The sequence below is a fragment of the Aotus nancymaae genome, unplaced genomic scaffold (genome assembly GCF_030222135.1).
Source record: "Aotus nancymaae isolate 86718 unplaced genomic scaffold, 86718_ANA_hifiasm-v0.15.2.pri h1tg000006l, whole genome shotgun sequence".
In the NCBI taxonomy this organism is placed as follows: domain Eukaryota; kingdom Metazoa; phylum Chordata; class Mammalia; order Primates; family Aotidae; genus Aotus; species Aotus nancymaae.
The window spans coordinates 2,407,616-2,424,817 of record NW_026988417.1 but is presented as its reverse complement, the minus strand read 5'-3'; the positions used below and the strand labels follow the sequence as shown (position 1 = coordinate 2,424,817).

Here is a 17,202-nt window from a genome sequence, read left to right as displayed (position 1 = left end):
GGCCTTACCCTCGGGCAGCTGACGTTCTGGGAGACCAGGCAGGGTGGGTGGTGAATCCAAGCACGGCCACTAGAGGCTCCTCCGTCTTAGGCAAGCCGTGGCACCTGGCTGACTCTTCGGCACAGGCCGTGGCACCTGGCCGACTCTTCGGCACAGGCCGTGGCACCTGGCCGACTCTTCGGCACAGGCCGTGGCACCTGGCTGACTCTTCGGCACAGGCCGTGGCACCTGGCTGACTCTTCGGCACAGGCCGTGGCAGCTGGCCGACTCTATGGCACAGGCCGTGGCAGCTGGCCGACTCTTCGGCACAAGCGGTGGCAGCTGGCCGACTCTTCGGCACAGGCCGTGGCACCTGTCCGACTCTTCGGCACAGGCCGTGGCAGCTGGCCGACTCTTCGGCACAGGCCGTGGCAGCTGGCCGACTCTTCGGCACAGCCGGGGTTCACCGCACACCGTCTGTTGCTACGATTGCCGTTGTTTGCCCATTTGTTTGTTGAATTATGAGCAAGGACCTTCCTACCCAGAAGATCTTTTAAAAAGAAGCGACAGTAGTACCACCTGTTGGTGGAATTTTATTTTTCGTATGAAAAAGACTTAACATTTTTCTCACACTGCAGAATTTCCTTCAGAGTTTAGTGCACTGATTTCTTGCATGAGAAGGGTCATGCTTCCCCACTCATAGTGAGTTTTCATATCTTCTTCCTAAGAAAAATAAGTCAAGCCTTGGAGGGCAGAAAGCAGGGATGGTCGAGATTAAAAATTGCCAAGGGTGAGAGTGTGCATTGGTATACTCCTTCTGGAAAGCCATTTGTCAGCATCTCAGAGCCTGGAAATACACTTTGCACTTCTGATGTTGTAATTCCATTTCTAGCAACCAGTGGGTCCTAAGAGGTAATCCACAGTTGGAGCATCGTGCCCCACAGTGGTGAGTGCAGATTACATGGAGGTGGAGAATTAGACGCAGCATCAGTGCCCAGCAGTAGAGAAAGGAGTGAGTTAACAGGATGGTCCATATGCTGGAATTTCGTGTCGCCATCCATCAGAAGTTGGATTTGTGACATACAACAACGTGTTGCAGCAGCAGCAGCAGGATCCAGCAGCATGTACATGGATACTCAGTTTGGGTTGAAAACAGCCCTTGGAGGATAAGAATTAGAAGGGATGTGCCCCACCCGCAGTCGTGCTTCCCCAAGGACGTTTCCCTGCTTCTCTACCTTCCCGTCGTTTCCAGCTTTCCTTGGATGAATGTGTATCGATTTCATATCTAACAAGTTAAAGGCAAAAGTTAAGCTTCCAGTGTCTGTGTAATCTACAGAATGAAGTCAATATTTAAAGAATAGGACAAGTTTACAGAAAAGGATGGAATGCAATTTAAGATTTAAAAAAATGGGCTTGTTTCCCTCATACATACAAAGTGTTCAAAACAGTCTGTTATACTTTATATTTTGAACATAAGGAAATAAAGTAAAATAATTTTAAAGAGTCTTTAAAATAGAAGCTGCTTCCAGGCATGCTGGCTCACTCCTGTAATCCTAGCCGCTCGGGAGGCTGAGGCTGGAGGATGGCTGGAGCCCAGAGTTTGAGGCTGTCGTTAGCTATGACTGCGCCACGTCACTCCAGCCTGAGGGACAAAGCCAGACCCTGTCTCTAAAAATAAACAAAAAGCCAGAAGTTGCTGTGTAGTGAAGCTTACAGAAGGGGACCTGGCTGATCAGAGAGGTGAAGTGACCTGTCCCTGGTTAACAGCCATGAGGGGCAGAGTCAGGGTCTCCACGTTGTGAAAGCAGCACCCCCTCTGGTGTGTACTGACTTACTGCTGTTTCCAGGGGAGGTGGGAGGGGACGCCGCCTAGCTTTGCCTGGCCTGGACATAATTGTATTCTTCTGACCCTAAGACATGGTCTGTGCCCCTGACTCTGCAGAGGAGTGCACTGAGCTTCCAGGAATATGAGGGCTTCGCAGCTTCCCAGCAGCCGAGAGTCCATCTGAGCCCATGGCTCCTGTGGTCGCTGGTGCTGAGGCCCCTTTTACTCACACAGGGGACGCTGGCCTGTTGCAGGACAGGCCGTGGAGTGTGTTCTGTGGGGTGTGTCATTTAGTGTCTCTCTGACGTCACTCTGCTGCCTGACTGTTGTGGAGACCTCAGAGGGCACAGGCTTGCAATCCCAATAAATAAAAGCAACACGCAAGTTGGCAGTGAACATCACATTTTTATGTGTGTCTAGCAGTTCCATTTCTGGAGATCTGCCTTGAGGAAAACGTGTACAGGTGTCCAGAGAAAGAGATGCTCTGGGAGTCACTGTTTCCTGGCTGGAGGGAGCCTGGGTGTCGGCCAGCAGAGGAGGAGGCTGTCCTCCCATGAGGATGCTGGGGCAGCCGTGGAAAGGGCGGGTGGACTCCATACAACAGCATGGAAAGCTCCCCGGACATCGCCCAGTGCTGTACTCTAGGGAACAGATAGGCGTGGGCAGGTGCAAGAACTCGTCTTTACTCCAGATGCTTCTGGAATGCTTGGACTTTTTGTAGCAATTGTTTAGCAAGCATAGATGTGTTCCTCTATCACTTTTTTTTTTGAGGTGGAGTCTTGCTGTTGTTGCCCAGGCTAGAGTACAATGACATGATCTCGGCTCACCGCAACTTCCACCTCCCGGGTTCAAGCAATTCTCCTGCCTCAGCCTCCTCAGTAGCTGGGATTACAGGCATGCACCACCACACCTGGCTAAGTTTTGTATTTTTAGTAGAGTTGGGGTTTCGCCATGTTGGTCAGGCTGGTCTCAAACTCCTGACCTCAGGTGATCCGCCTGCCTTGGTCTCCCGAGGTGCTGGGATTACAGGCATGAGCCACGTGCCCAGCCTCCTCTATCACTTTAATAATCCTAAAAAACGGTAACATGCACCATGCGGGTTTTCCAGCAGTGTGTGTTTTGCGGCAGTGCGTGTTTTTGGGCAGTGCGTGTTTTCCCGTGGTGTGTTTTCCCACGGTGCGTATTATTCGGCAGTGCGTGTTTTCGGGCAGTGCATATCTTCTGGCGGTGCATGTCCTCCCACGGTGCTTGTTTTCCGGTGGTGTGTGTTTTCCGGCGGTGCGTGTTTTCTGGCAGTGCGTGTCCTCCCACGGTGCTTGCTTTCCAGTGGTGTGTGTTTTCCGGCGGTGTGTGTTTTCTGGCAGTGCATGTTTTCCTGTGGCCCATGTTTTCTGGCGTTGTGTGTTTTTGGGCAGTGCGTGTTTTCGGGCAGTGTATGAACATCCGCTGGTGTATGTTTTCTGGCAGTGTGTGTTTTCCGTCAGTGTGTGTTTTCCTGTGGTGCGTGTTTTCCGGCGGTGCGTGTTTTCCTGTGGTCCGTGTTTTCCATCAGTGTGTGTTTTCCCATGGTGCATGTTTTCTAGCAGTGCGTGTTTTCCTGTGGTGCGTGTTTTCCGGCGGTGCGTGTTTTCCGGCAGTGCATGGCTGCCGCTGGCTGGACACAGTGATTGGCGCACTTTCTCCTGTCTTTCTTCTGTTTCAGGACAACGTACTGAACATCATTAACCAGATCATGGATGAGTGCATCCCCCAGGACCGCGCCCCGAGGGATTTCTGCGTCAAGTTCCCTGAGGAGATCCGGCACGACAACCTGGCTGGCCAGCTGTGGTTCGGAGCCGAGGTAGCAAGCCTCTTCCTGGGCTCGGAGGTCCTGATGTGGGCAGGTCTAGCCATGTCCCTGCGAGACCTGTGCGTGGGCATTTGCAGGTGCAGGGACCTGGTGTCTCCTCCAAGAGCTCTGTCCACTCTGGTTTACGGGGTGTGGTCTGAGCCTGGTAGGCTGTGCGCCCCTTGGAGGATCTGGGAAAGCCATGAACTGGTGCCCCCAAAACTGTACATGCAAATGAAATTTCCCATGTGATTGTTATGAGGCTCTGGTCCCCAGACATATAGGACCTAAAAGTGGTTCTTTTTTTTTTTTTTGAGACGGAGTCCTGCTCTGTTGCCCAGGCTGGAGTACAGGGGCGTGACTTCTGCTCACTACAACCTCTGCCTCCTGAGTTCAAGCCATTCTCCTGCCTCAGCCTTCCCAGTAGCTAAGACTATAGGCGCACACCACCACACTTAGCTAATTTTTGTACTTTTAGTAGAGACAGGGTTTCACCACATTGGCTAGGCTGGTCATGAGCTCCTGACCTCGTGATCCACCCACAGTGCTGGGATTACAGGCGTGAGCCACTGTGCCTGGCCAAAAGTGGTCCTTCATAGTGGTAATGCCCACATCAGGAACAAATGCTCCCCTCTCACCCTGCGGCCCAGGCCACAGCGGGCTGGGGATCTGTGCTGCAGCCCCAGCAGCCACATCTGGCAATAGCCTATCAGAGCGTCATCTGCATTTCCTAACGAGGAAACTGAGGCCCCGAGAGGAAGGTGCCCTTCGAGGTGGCAGGAACAGTCTTCCCCAGGCCCCCATCGTGTGGAACCCCCAGGCTCCTCCCCTTGCCATGTTCCCAAGCCTGACCTCGGCCCCAAGGTCGCTGCCCTCTGTTGTGCTGTCCCTGTCCTCCTCACCTCCCCTCTCTAGGAATCCCTGGAGTACGGGATCCTCATCCCCCACTGCCCCGTCCCTGTGGCCACCCTGCCCACCCCACCCTCTGAGCCATCTGGTTGGGGTGTCCTCTGCTGAGGCTTGGGTTACTTACAGGGGCCTGTGGGCATATTCTCCCTCCTCCCCAGCCTCACTTTACACCTCCATGGAGTGGGTCCTGGGGCAGTCATGAGATGGAGTGGGTGCTGTACCCAGCTGGCCTTGCAGGGGCATGCCTGCATGGGGGAGAACACAGCTCCCTGTGTGATCCTGGTGTCCCCAGGCTCTGTGCCCGCCGCAGCGTGGGCCTGGGAAATCAACCACCGTCTCCTTCTGTCCCCTGGGAAATGGCTTCTTGTCTTGCGTCACTTGATCATACTGAGGTTCATTCTACCCTAAACTTGGTGAGGCTCCAGCCCCTACACCAGCCTGCCTGTGGCAAGAGTCACCCCGGCCTGGACTCAGCCCCCACGCCAGAGAGCAGCTTGGTGAAATTCTGAGTTGCTGAGCGTGCGCCGGGAAGCTGCCTGGCAGTGCCCAGGGCAGATGTGGGCGAATTTGTGGGTGCAGAGGAGTCCTCCTTCCCTGCCCAGAAGCCCGCGGACTTCCCCATGGGCAGGGCTGGGATCTCCGTTTGGGGCAAGGTTGCGTTTCTCTGGCTGTGAGCAAGTTGACAGGCAGTGTCTGTGGCTCCCTAGGTAGACTGGGGGCCTTGGGGTGGTCCGGACCTGGATGGGGAGGGGAAAAGGGTCACGTGACCAGGGTTCCCCCTGCATGGAGCCCCCACACACAAGGGCCTCAGTCCACCCTCCCCTCCCCTCCCTGCCTGCTCCTGGGGCCCTGTGAGGACCCTGTTGGTCACAGTGGGGGACACTGGTTATCGCCCTCACAATTGCTCTGAACGTGAGAAAAACCTCCCGCGGGACCAGGAACACGAGCCAGCCCGCGCTCGGGAGTGAGAAGAGGGGCATGGGGTGCGCAGTGGGGTTCCCCGGGGTGAGATGTGCAGTGGGGTTCCCCAGGCGGCCGTCCCGAGACACCCGTCCCTGAGCGCGTCCCCTCCCGCAGTGCCTGGCCGCCGGCTCCATCATCATGAACCGGGAGCTGGAGAGCATGGCCATGCGCCCACTGGCCAAGGAGCTGACGCGCAGCCTGGAGGACGTGCGGGGCGCGCTCCGCGACCAGGCGCTGCGGGACCTGAACACCTACACGGAGAAGATGCGGGAGGCGCTGAGGCACTTCGACGTCCTGTTCGCCGAGTTCGAGCTCAGGTACTGCGGCTGGGGGTCCTGGGCCCGGGCTGATGAGGATGAGCTGGGGACGGCAGTGCCAGCTTCCCAGGCTCACCCTGGTATTTCGAGCCAGAAGATTCCACAGAGGGAGGAGCCAGGCGGGTTCAGGGCCATCTGTGGTTGGGGTAATGCCCTGGAGGGTGCAGGGTGGGGATGAGGGGGCATCTTTCCAGGGAGTGGGGTGAGCAGAGAGTACACAGGTGGGGTCCGCTGGGATCTGGCCGCCCTGGGCCTCCGGGGGAAAGAGCTTTGGAGACGCCCGAGGGGCTGGGCATGAATGATGCCTCTGAAGATACGGAGATGGCCCAGGAGGTGAGAAAAGACGGAGGCAGATGGTGTCCGCGGATGTTCCAGTTAATAAAAATTGTTCCTGCTGTAATCTACCGGCCTCGAGGAGGATCAACCAAGGCAGTAGGGGCAGCCCTCTCCGGGAAGCCAGGGCACGCACCGTCGAGCTTTGTCTGCTGGTCTTCCCAAGATTTTGTAAATCAGCTTTCATAAGAAAAAAATTAGATTCCGTGATTTATTTATTTTTGTTTATTTTCTGAGATGGAGTCTTGCTCTGTCACCCAGGCTGGAGTGCAGTGGTGCGATCTCAATCCACTGCGACCTTCCTCTCCTGTTTGAAGCAATTCTCCTGCCTCAGCCTCCCAAGTAGCTGGGATTACAGGCGCCTGCCACCTCACCCGTTTTTTTTGTATTTTTAGTAGAGGCAGAAACTCTGGACCTCAGGTGATCCACCAACCTTGGCCTCCCAAAGTGCTGGGATGACGGGCGTGAGCCACTGCACCCAGCCTAGAATTAGTGATTGAGGAGGCAGGAAAGTGCTGTCGTCTGGGGAAGGGCTGGACAAGCCGTCACCTCTCAGCCACTCACAGGCCTGCTGCGAGACCCTGTACCCAGCCGGGCTGGCTTCTGTGGCTTCGGAGGTGCACGCGGCATGACCCTGCTCATGTGGGGCTCGGGTTCCTCACCCACCGTACACGGGTTCATTCGTTTACTCTCTTGCCCATTAAGGCTGGTGCCAAGGTGGGGGACGGTCACGCACACGGGCAGCACTGGCTCCAGGGTGAGCCCTGGGAGCTGGCACAACTGCCCCCCATGGGCAGGGCTGGGGTTTCAGGGGAAGCCCTGGACTAGGCCTGGCTGGCAGGAGCTGTGTACCATGAAACTGCTGACATGGGGTGCTCGTGTTGGTTGTGTGTGTGTGTGTGTGTGTGTGTGTGTGTGTCCACGCGTGTTTAAGGGACAGGGTCTTGCTTTGTCACCCAACCTGGAGTACAGTGGTGCAGTTACCATTCACTGCAGCCTCTAACTCCTGGGCTCAAGAAATTCTCCCACCTCAGCCTCCCAAAGTGCTGGGATTACAGGCGTGAGCCCCCAGCTCCTGCCACCTTGACCAGTATTGCAGTTTTAATTGAAGATGCCAGCCCTCAGCTTTGGAGAGGCCTGCGCCACCCACGTGCGGCCTAACAGGTCTCCCTGCGTTGCAGCTACGTCTCGGCCATGGTGCCCGTGAAGTCTCCCAGAGAGTACTATGTGCAGCAGGAGGTCATCGTGCTCTTCTGCGAGACAGTGGAGAGGTGAGGACAGGGGTGCTTTGGGGCTGGGGGGCGGTGTTGGGGAGTCCCTGCCCCACCCCAGGCCTGGGGCTGAGGTCAGCTCTGGGGGAACTTGCTGGGTCTCGGGAGTGCCCCAGACGGAAGGTACCAGCTGTGTCTTCCCACACAACATTACGCTCCTCCTCAAAGAAGAAGGTGAGGAGGTTCTCCTCACTTCCTCATGTCCTCACTGCTCACCTCCTGACTCCTCACCTCCTCACTCCTCACCTCCTCACCTCCTCACTCCTCACTCCTCACTCCTCACCTCCTCACCTCCTCACCTCCTCACTCCTCACCTCCTCACTCCTCACTCCTCACCTCCTCACTCCTCACTCCTCACTCCTCACCTCCTCACCTCCTCACTCCTCACTCCTCACCTCCTCACTTCCTCACTCCTCACTCCTCACCTCCTCACTCCTCACCTCCTCACTCCTCACTCCTCACCTCCTCACTCCTCACCTCCTCACCTCCTCACTCCTTACACCTCACCTCCTCACCTCCTCACTCCTCACTTCCTCACTCCTCACTCTTCACCTCCTCACTCCTCACCTCCTCACCTCCTCACTCCTCACTCCTCACCTCCTCACTCCTCACTCCTCACCTCCTCACTCCTTACTCCTCACTACTCACCTCCTCACCTCCTCACTCCTCACCTCCTCACTACTCACCTCCTCACTCCTCACTCCTCACCTCCTCACCTCCTCACTCCTCACTCCTCACCTCCTCACCTCCTCACTCCTCACTACTCACCTCCTCACTCCTCACTCCTCACCTCCTCACCTCCTCACTCCTCACTCCTCACCTCCTCACCTCCTCACTCCTCACCTCCTCACTCCTCACCTCCTCACTCCTCACTCCTCACCTCCTCACTCCTGACCTCCTCACTCCTCACTACTCCTCACCTCCTCACTCCTCACTCCTCACCTCCTCACCTCCTCACTCCTCACTCCTCACCTCCTCACCTCCTCACTCCTCACCTCCTCACTCCTCACCTCCTCACTCCTCACTCCTCACTCCCTCACCTCCTCACCTCCTCACTCCTCACTCCTCACCTCCTCACCTCCTCACTCCTCACCTCCTCACCTCCTCACTCCTCACCTCCTCACCTCCTCACTCCTCACCTCCTCACTCCTCACCTCCTCACTCCTCACCTCCTCACTCCTCACCTCCTCACTTCCTCACTCATCACTCCTCACCTCCTCACCTCCTCACTCCTCACTCCTCACCTCCTCACCTCCTCACTCTCCTCACCTCCTCACTCCTCACCTCCTCACCTCCTCACTCCTCACCTCCTCAACTCCTCACCTCCTCACTCCTCACCTCCTCCTCACTCCTCACTCCTCACCTCCTCACTCCTCACCTCCTCACTCCTCACCTCTCACTCCTCACTCCTCACCTCCCTCACTCCTCACCTCCTCACTCCTCACTCCTCACTCCTCACCTCCTCCTCACTCCTCACTCCTCACCTCCTCACCTCCTCACTCCTCACCTCCTCACTCCTCACTCCTCACCTCCTCACTCCTCACTCCTCACCTCCTCACCTCCTCACTCCTCACCCTCCTCACCTCCTCACTCCTCACCTCCTCACCTCCTCACCTCCTCACCTCCTCACCTCCTCACTCCTCACCTCCTCACTCCTCACCTCCTCACTCCTCACTCCTCACCTCCTCACTCCACTCCTCACCTCCTCACCTCCTCCTCCTCACTCCTCACCTCCTCACTCCTCACTCCTCAACTCCTCACCTCCTCACTCCTCACTCCTCACTCCTCACCTCCTCACCTCCTCAATCCTCACCTCCTCACTCCTCACTCCTCACTTCTCACCTCCTCACTCCTCACCTCCTCACCTCCTCACTCCTCACTCCTCACCTCCTCACTCCTCACCTCCTCACTCCTCACCTCCTCACTCCTCACTCCTCACCTCCTCACCTCCTCACCTCCTCACTACTCACTCCTCACCTCCTCACCTCCTCACCTCCTCACTCCTCACCTCCTCACTCCTCACTCCTCACTCCTCACCTCCTCACTCCTCACTCCTCACCTCCTCACTCCTCACTCCTCACCTCCTCACTCCTCACCTCCTCACTCCTCACTCCTCACCTCCTCACCTCCTCACTCCTCACCTCCTCACCTCCTCACTCCTCACTCCTCACCTCCTCACTCCTCACTTCCTCACTTCCTCACTCCTCACCTCCTCACTCCTCACCTCCTCACCTCCTCACTCCTTACCTCCTCACTCCTCACTTCCTCACTCCTCACTCCTCACTCCTTACCTCCTCACCTCCTCACTCCTCCCTCCTCATTCCTCATTCCTCATCTCCTCAGTCCTCACCTCCTCACTCCTTACCTCCTCACCTGTTCAGTCCTCATTCACCTGCTCACATCCTCACCTCCTCATCTCCTCACTCCTCACCTCCTTACTCCTCACCTCTTCACCTCCTCACTCCTCACTCCTCACCTCCTCACTCCTCACTCCTCACCTCCTCACCTCCTCACTCCTCACCTCCTCACTCCTCACTCCTCACCTCCTCACCTCCTCACTCCTCACCTCCTCACCTCCTCACTCCTCACTCCTCACCTCCTCACTCCTCACTTCCTCACTTCCTCACTCCTCACCTCCTCACTCCTCACCTCCTCACCTCCTCACTCCTTACCTCCTCACTCCTCACTTCCTCACTCCTCACTCCTCACTCCTTACCTCCTCACCTCCTCACTCCTCCCTCCTCATTCCTCATTCCTCATCTCCTCAGTCCTCACCTCCTCACTCCTTACCTCCTCACCTGTTCAGTCCTCATTCACCTGCTCACATCCTCACCTCCTCATCTCCTCACTCCTCACCTCCTTACTCCTCACCTCTTCACCTCCTCACTCCTCACTTCCTCACCTCCTCACCTCCTCATTCCTGACCTCCTCACCTCCTCACTCCTCACCTCCTCACTCCTCACATCCTCACTCCTCACCTCCCCAGGCCAGGATTGAGTTTTTGCTGGGTTTTAAGTCTGCTGAACGAGTGGTTTTTGTGGTGGGAGGGGTGCGGGCAAGTCATCCATATTCTGATCAGGCCTCGTACAGTAATTGGAGTCTGGTGTTCTGAATGCAATTAGGGGCTGAGATTTAACCTTGAAGGTGCTCTTGCTCCAGTGGTACTATGGTGTTTGTGAGATTTGAAATTAATATCACGTCGTATGTTTGTTATTTTTTCACAAAGCAAATGTTTACTATTTATGCTTTGAGAGACATTTCAAATTATCAGAAAATAAGATGACAGGAAGTTCCTTTTATTTTGAAAAGTCACGATGCCAGCATGCCTGCTCACGAGGTGCAGGGAAAGTCCCCTGCAAGCCCTGGGGACGAGAAATAAAGCCGGTGTCTCAGGGACCCGTTGAATTGTTCGGGAAGTATTTTTGTTCCATGTTCATTCTTGACATCAGAGTTGTTTCGGTTTCTTGGCTGAGCAGAGCTGTCCTCTGGGTTGCCTTGTTCACGCACCCTCCCCACCCCTACACACACCCTCCCCGCCCCTACACGCACCCTCCCCGCCCCCTCACGCACCCTCTCCGCCCCTACACACACCCTCCCCGCCCCCTACACACACCCTCTCCGCCCCCTCACGCACCCTCCCCACCCCTACACACACCCTCCCCGCCCCCTACACACACCCTCCCCGCCCCCTCACGCACCCTCCCCGCCCCCTCACGCACCCTCTCCGCCCCTACACACACCCTCCCCGCCCCCTACACACACCCTCTCCGCCCCCTCACGCACCCTCCCCACCCCTACACACACCCTCCCCGCCCCCTACACACACCCTCCCCGCCCCCTCACGCACCCTCCCCCGCCCCCTCAGACACCCTCCCCCGCCCCCTCAGACACCCTCCCCCGCCCCCACACACACCCTCCCCGCCCCCACACGCACCCTCCCCGCCCCCTCACGCACCCTCCCCGCCCCCTCATGCACCCTCCCCGCCCCCTCAGACACCCTCCCCGCCCCCCCCACACACCCTCCCCGCCCCCTCAGACACCCTCCCCGCCCCCACACACACCCTCCCCGCCCCCTCACACACCCTCCCCGCCCCCTCAGACACCCTCCCCCGCCCCCACACACACCCTCCCCGCCCCCTCAGACACCCTCCCCGCCCCCACACTCACCCTCCTCACCCCCTCACGCACCCTCCCCGCCCCCACACTCACCCTCCCCACCCCCTCAGACACCCTCCCCCGCCCCCACACTCACCCTCCCCGCCCCCTCAGACACCCTCCCCACCCCCACACTCACCCTCCCCGCCCCCTCACGCCCCCTCCCCGCCCCCTCATGCACCCTCCCCGCCCCCTCACACACCCTCCCCGCCCCCTCAGACACCCTCCCCGCCCCCTCACGCACCCTCTCCGCCCCCTCACGCACCCTCCCCGCCCCCTCAGACACCCTCCCCGCCCCCACACTCACCCTCCCCACTCCCTCACGCACCCTCCCCGCCCCCTCACGCACCCTCCCCGCCCCTTCAGATACTCTCCCCTCCCCCTCACGCGCCCTCCCCGCCCCCTCACACGCGCTCCCTGCCCCTGCCTCCTGGGGCAGAGGTGGAACTGGCGGATGGAAAGGTCAAGCTTGAGCCCCCCAGGGCATTCCGGGAAGACCCAGGCCTTTTCCTCCTGCCCCAGCCCCTTCATACATGAGGACTGGGGTGGCGTGTGTCGCCTCCTGATCACGCTGCCTGTCCCTGCTGGGGTCTGGCCTGTGGCTGCGGTGGGCCAGCCCTCACCCTGCTCACCATCCCCCTCCCCGGACAGGGCACTGGACTTCGGGTACCTGACCCAGGACATGATTGATGACTACGAGCCGGCCCTCATGTTCAGCATCCCCAGGCTGGCCATCGTGTGGTGAGTGCCCCCTGCGCCCGCGGCCTCTGCGGAGCCTGCGGACGGGCAGAGCTGACGGTGCCAGGGCCCGGGTGAGGCTGGTTCTTGGTGCCTGCACCCCACCATGGCTGTCCGCTACTCCCGGTCAGTCAGGCAGGCCGGCTGTTGGCCCTCAGCGGATCAGGAGCCACGCGTCCTGAGTGTCCCCCGTTCACTTTGCTGGTGAGGGAGGCTGTGCCACCTGCTACCTGCCACTGGACAGGTGAGATGCACGACCTCTCATTAGTCACAGGAGACCATGAAGGTCACACGGGGTCACACCCAGAATGGAGTGGCCACGCAGGGGCTGTGGGAGGTGGACTTGGTGGCCACAAGAGGGCGAGGTAACCCCCGGGTCCCTCAGGAGGATGCGATTGGCTTGTTTGAATAATTTGGGGGCTGCCAGGGAGGTGACATGCATTGGGTGAAGGGCAGGTGGGGGCAGTCGGCCTGGCTGGCGGGGATGCCTGCGTGGAGCCTTCCTACCAGCGGGGCCTGTCGGGTAGAGCGGGGACCTCCAGGCAGCCTGCACGGCCTTGGTAGGGGGATGGGGCTCTAAGACATGAGGGCAGGGCACCGAAACTTAGCCCTGAAATTCACCCAGGTGGGAGGCGTGGGTTCACCTGCTGAGCATCTCTGAGCTGTTTGGGGCCAAGGTTGAAGCCCAGGGGTTCTGGGCCTTGGCCCACGCTGCCCAGCCACACCCTGTCTCCAGATGGGATTTCCCATCCCCCTGCCAGGTAGGTGGTCCAGGGCGCAGAGGAGTGAGTGGGCCACAGAGAACTTAATGAAGCTTTGCAGCTGGGGAGGGTGTCCAGTGGGCAGTAGCCTACTGTGTTGGACTGGACAGAGCAGGGGACGGGAGTCCTCGGGAGAGATGCCCTGTGGAAATGTGGACGTCAGTGAGGTGGTCCAGGAGTGTGGGTGGGCACAGAGGCCAGGACTGGTCCAGGCTCAGGCCATGGAGAGACCTCACTGAGACCGTGCTGAGGACCCTGGGAACCCTGGGGCACAGGCCCACGTGGCAGTGCCGCGTGCGGGAGTTGAACATGTACACCCCCTCCCATGGGAAATGGGGGTGAGAGGTGGGAGCAGGTGGAGCAGTGGCGGTGCAATGGGCTGGGTCCCTCAGTGGGGCCTGAGGGGGACAGAGGGGCTTCACCCTGAGATGCATCGAACGCCCATGTAGGAGCGGCAAGCCGGGGGCTGCTGCTGCGGTGAGTCCAGACCCCTGGGCCAGGCCACCTGCTCAGCTAGGCCAGCAATGAGGTGCCTTGAGGGAAGTGTCCTGGGTGCCACCTCCTCAGGGAGGGCTCCAGCTTGGTCTCTGATCTGCCGGCACTGCTCCCTGGAGCCCCCTCCCATAGCTCTGTGCCCGGCCTGATCCTGTGCTGTGCTCCCCCGACCTCATAGAGGTGACATCTCTCACAAAGTCAGCAAACCAGAGGGAGGGAGGCTCGGAAATCCTCCTCCCATGTTAGAGTCAGGGACCATCCCTTCACCTGAAGACCTAGGGCTGGGGGGCAACTTGGAGGGAGTGTCCTGGTGCTGAGAGGCCACTTGGGCACAGAGCACCTTCCCACGAGCCACAGGATTTGGTGACCTTGTTTTTATTTTCTAAGCAATTGTCTCTGAGGCCACACTCAGTTTGAAGAAAATGACAGGCAATTTTGGTCCTTATTCTCTTTGTTTAAAAAACAGACACCAAAAGCAATGTCAATAAAAGCCAAGATAGACAAATGGGATCTAATTAAACTCCAGAGCTTCCGTACAGCAAAAGAAACCATCAGTAGGGTGAACCGGCAACCAACAGATTGGGAAAAAATTTTTGCAATCTACCCATCTGACAAAGGGCTAATATCCAGAATCTACAAAGAACTACTAAAACAGATATACAGGAAGAAAACAACCCCATTCAAAAGTGGTTGAAGGATATGAACAGACACTTTACAAAAGAAGACATACATGAGGCCAATAAATATATGAGAAAATGCTTATCATCTCTGGTCATTAGAGAAATGCAAATCAAAACCACACTGAGATATCATCTCACGCCAGTTAGAATGGTGATCATTAAAAAATCTGGAGACAGCAGATGCTGGAGAGGATGTAGAGAAATAGGAGTACTCCTACACAGTTGGTGGGAGTGTAAATTAGTTCAACCATTGTGGAAGACAGTGTGGCGATTTCTCAGGGATCTAGAAATAGAAATTCCATTTGACCCTGCAATCCCATTACTGAGTATATACCCAAAGAACTGTAAATCGTTCTACCATAAGGACACATGCACATGTATGTTCATTGTGGCACTGTTTACAATAGCAAAGATCTGGAACCAACCCAAATGCCCATTAATGATAGACTGGACAAAGCTAATGTGGCACATATACACCATGGAATACTATGCAGCCATAAAAAGCAATGAGTTCGTGTCCTTTGTAGGGACTTGGATGAATCTGGAAACCATCATTCTCAGCAAACTGACACAAGAACAGAAAGCCAAACACCGCATGTTCGCACTCATAGGTGGGTGTTGAACAATGAGAACACGTGGACACAGGGAGGGGAGCGTCACACACTAGGGGCAGTTAGGGGGGTAGGGGAGAGACAGCAGGGGGTGGGGAGGGATAACATGGGGAGAAATGCCAGATATAGTATGTACCTAAAGTAAAATTAAAAAAATAAAAATAGAAACAGAACAGCAAAGATCCTGTGAGCCGGCCTTGTTTCCACCTGGCAGGTGCAGGGGGCTGTGGGCCTTCCCGTCAGGCACAGGCGGCTCCTTGTCCCAGGGCACTCATGGCACCATCAGCTGCGCTGCTGTCCGATAAAGCTCCCGGGAGGGCTTGCCCATGCATGCCCATGCCCACGCGCTAGGGGGCCCTGGCTGGACTTCTTCTCAAAGGTCGGGTCTGGCTCATGCAGGTGACCCTCCCACAGGCCGCACCCAGGCACACTGTGCTTCTGGACTTTCACACTGAATCTGCTCTCCGAATTTGCCCAAGTACAGGCGACCGCAGGACAGTGGCCACTTCCCCCAACCAGTGTCATCTGTGCCCCATTTGCCGATCTCAGTCCACCTGCTGGTGGCCAAACCTCTGCTCCTCCTTCTATCTTAAGCCCTCATCCTGGGAGATGGAGAGGGGAGGGGAGGTGGGGGAGGCAGGGGGAGATGGGGGGGCGACCGGGGTAGGGGAGACCAGGGGACGGAGGTGGGGGAGGTGGGGAGCAACTGGGGGAAGGAGGTGGGGGGGTCAGGGAAGGGGGCAGGGGAGGCCAGTGCAGGGGGAGGCTGAGGGAGAGAGGTGGAGGAGGGAGGCTGGGCCTTCTGTTGGCAGAGGCTTTGTCCCTGGGTTCCCCTCCTGGAGGCACTGGCGCGGAGTCCCCTTGGGCTCAGGACGGAGGGAGGGCCTGGAAAAGGAGTAAGGGACCCTCCAGAGGTGAAAGGGGCTTGGAGTGCAGGTGGGAGGAAGGTCAACCTGGCATAGGAGCCCGGAGTCCAGGGAACAGCGTGTAGGAGCCCACAGCTGGAGTCCAGGGATCAGGACTTTCCAGCGGGGTGGCCAGCTTCAAAATCCCAAAAAGCAGGCGTCTAGCCTCGAGCCAGGCTGTGCACCTGGCTGCCACTGCCACCCTCTGTGTGGGGAGTGAGTGCTAAGCAGGCAGTTGCTTCTGAGGCTGCCGCCCCCCATGCTCACTGGAGCCCTACAGCCCAGCACACCAGGGTCTCCCGGGTCTTGTTCCTCCTCGTCTGAAGCAGCCACTCTGAGCCAGACAGGCAGAGGCCATAGCTGCCCAGGGTGGGGCCCAGGACCCACTCCTTCTTGTGTTCACGCAGCGAGCAAGTATTGAGTGCCTACTGCATACCTCGCCCTGTGCTCGTACCAGGGAGATGGACAGGTAGGCAGAGCCACAGTGCTGTGGAATGTTCTGGATCCTGGAAGGGGGACTCAGTGCTGGGACCCCATGGGGTGAACAGGAGCTACAGGTGTGACGGAGAGGCTCCCCAGGGCAGCCGGGAGGTGGGAGGCATGTGGGTGGCAGGTGGGGGCGCGTTGGCACAGGTGGTGTGTGCTTGGGCATGATCAAGGCTCTAGCAAGGACAGGGGCCACAGGAACTTCTGCAGAAATGAAGACTCCTGCAGCCTGCAGCCTGGGCCAGGCCCTCACAGGATTCTGTCTTTGGGAAGTGGGTATCCTGGGACCTCCAGGTGACCCCCAAGGAGCGATGAGAGCAGAGGGGAGGCGGGGCACTGAGCAGACTGGACCAGTGCAGAGCCCAGGCTCTCTCCTCTACCCTCCCTTCCTCCCCAGCCCCCTCGTTCTACTGCCCACATGGCCTGAGGAAAGGTCGCTGCATCCTCTTCAGGGGCCCTTGCCCATCCACCTGCCAAAACAGAAGGTGTCACCTCAGCCCTGCTCAGACCCTTGCCGGAGCTCCCACCATGATCTGCTGCACCAAGCCCACACCCAGCCTGGCTCCCCAGTCCCCACGCACCCTCGGCCCAGGGTTTCCACCGAGCTGTCCCCTTCGCTCCAGTTTCCCCTTGGCTGTCCTTTCCCCGATGACCTACTGTCCCCCCCAACACTGTCCTCCCACCACACTGCCCTCCACCACACTATCCCCTCCACCACGCAGTCCCCTCCACCACGAAGTCCACTCCACCACACCGTCCCCCCACCACACTGATGCCTCCACCATACTGTCCCCCCACCACACTGTCCCCCCACCACTCTGTCTCCCCCACCACACTGTCTCCTGACCACACTGTCTCCCCCACTACACTGTCTTCTCCCACCACACTGTCACCCCCATCACACTGTCCTCCCCCACAATGTCCCCCGAACACACTGTCCCCCCAC

General features: G+C 58.1%; 1 protein-coding gene across 2 annotated transcripts in view; it reads left to right on the top strand.

Moving 5' to 3' along the window:
- Positions 1 to 17,202, top strand: part of ZFYVE28 (zinc finger FYVE-type containing 28) — a 160,415-nt gene that overhangs the window by 78,023 nt on the left and 65,190 nt on the right. The window contains exons 1-5 of one of the 2 annotated variants that reach the window (XM_064365329.1): positions 2,715 to 3,644; positions 5,619 to 5,821; positions 7,336 to 7,425; positions 12,232 to 12,321; positions 14,041 to 15,460. In XM_064365329.1, the coding sequence (XP_064221399.1) occupies positions 2,898 to 3,644; positions 5,619 to 5,821; positions 7,336 to 7,425; positions 12,232 to 12,321; position 14,041 (1,131 nt within the window). In that variant the 5' untranslated portion in view covers positions 2,715 to 2,897 and the 3' untranslated portion in view covers positions 14,042 to 15,460. Of the gene's footprint in view, positions 1 to 2,714; positions 3,645 to 5,618; positions 5,822 to 7,335; positions 7,426 to 12,231; positions 12,322 to 14,040; positions 15,461 to 17,202 lie in introns of those variants that run through there. The other variant, XM_064365336.1, reaches the window with a different exon arrangement.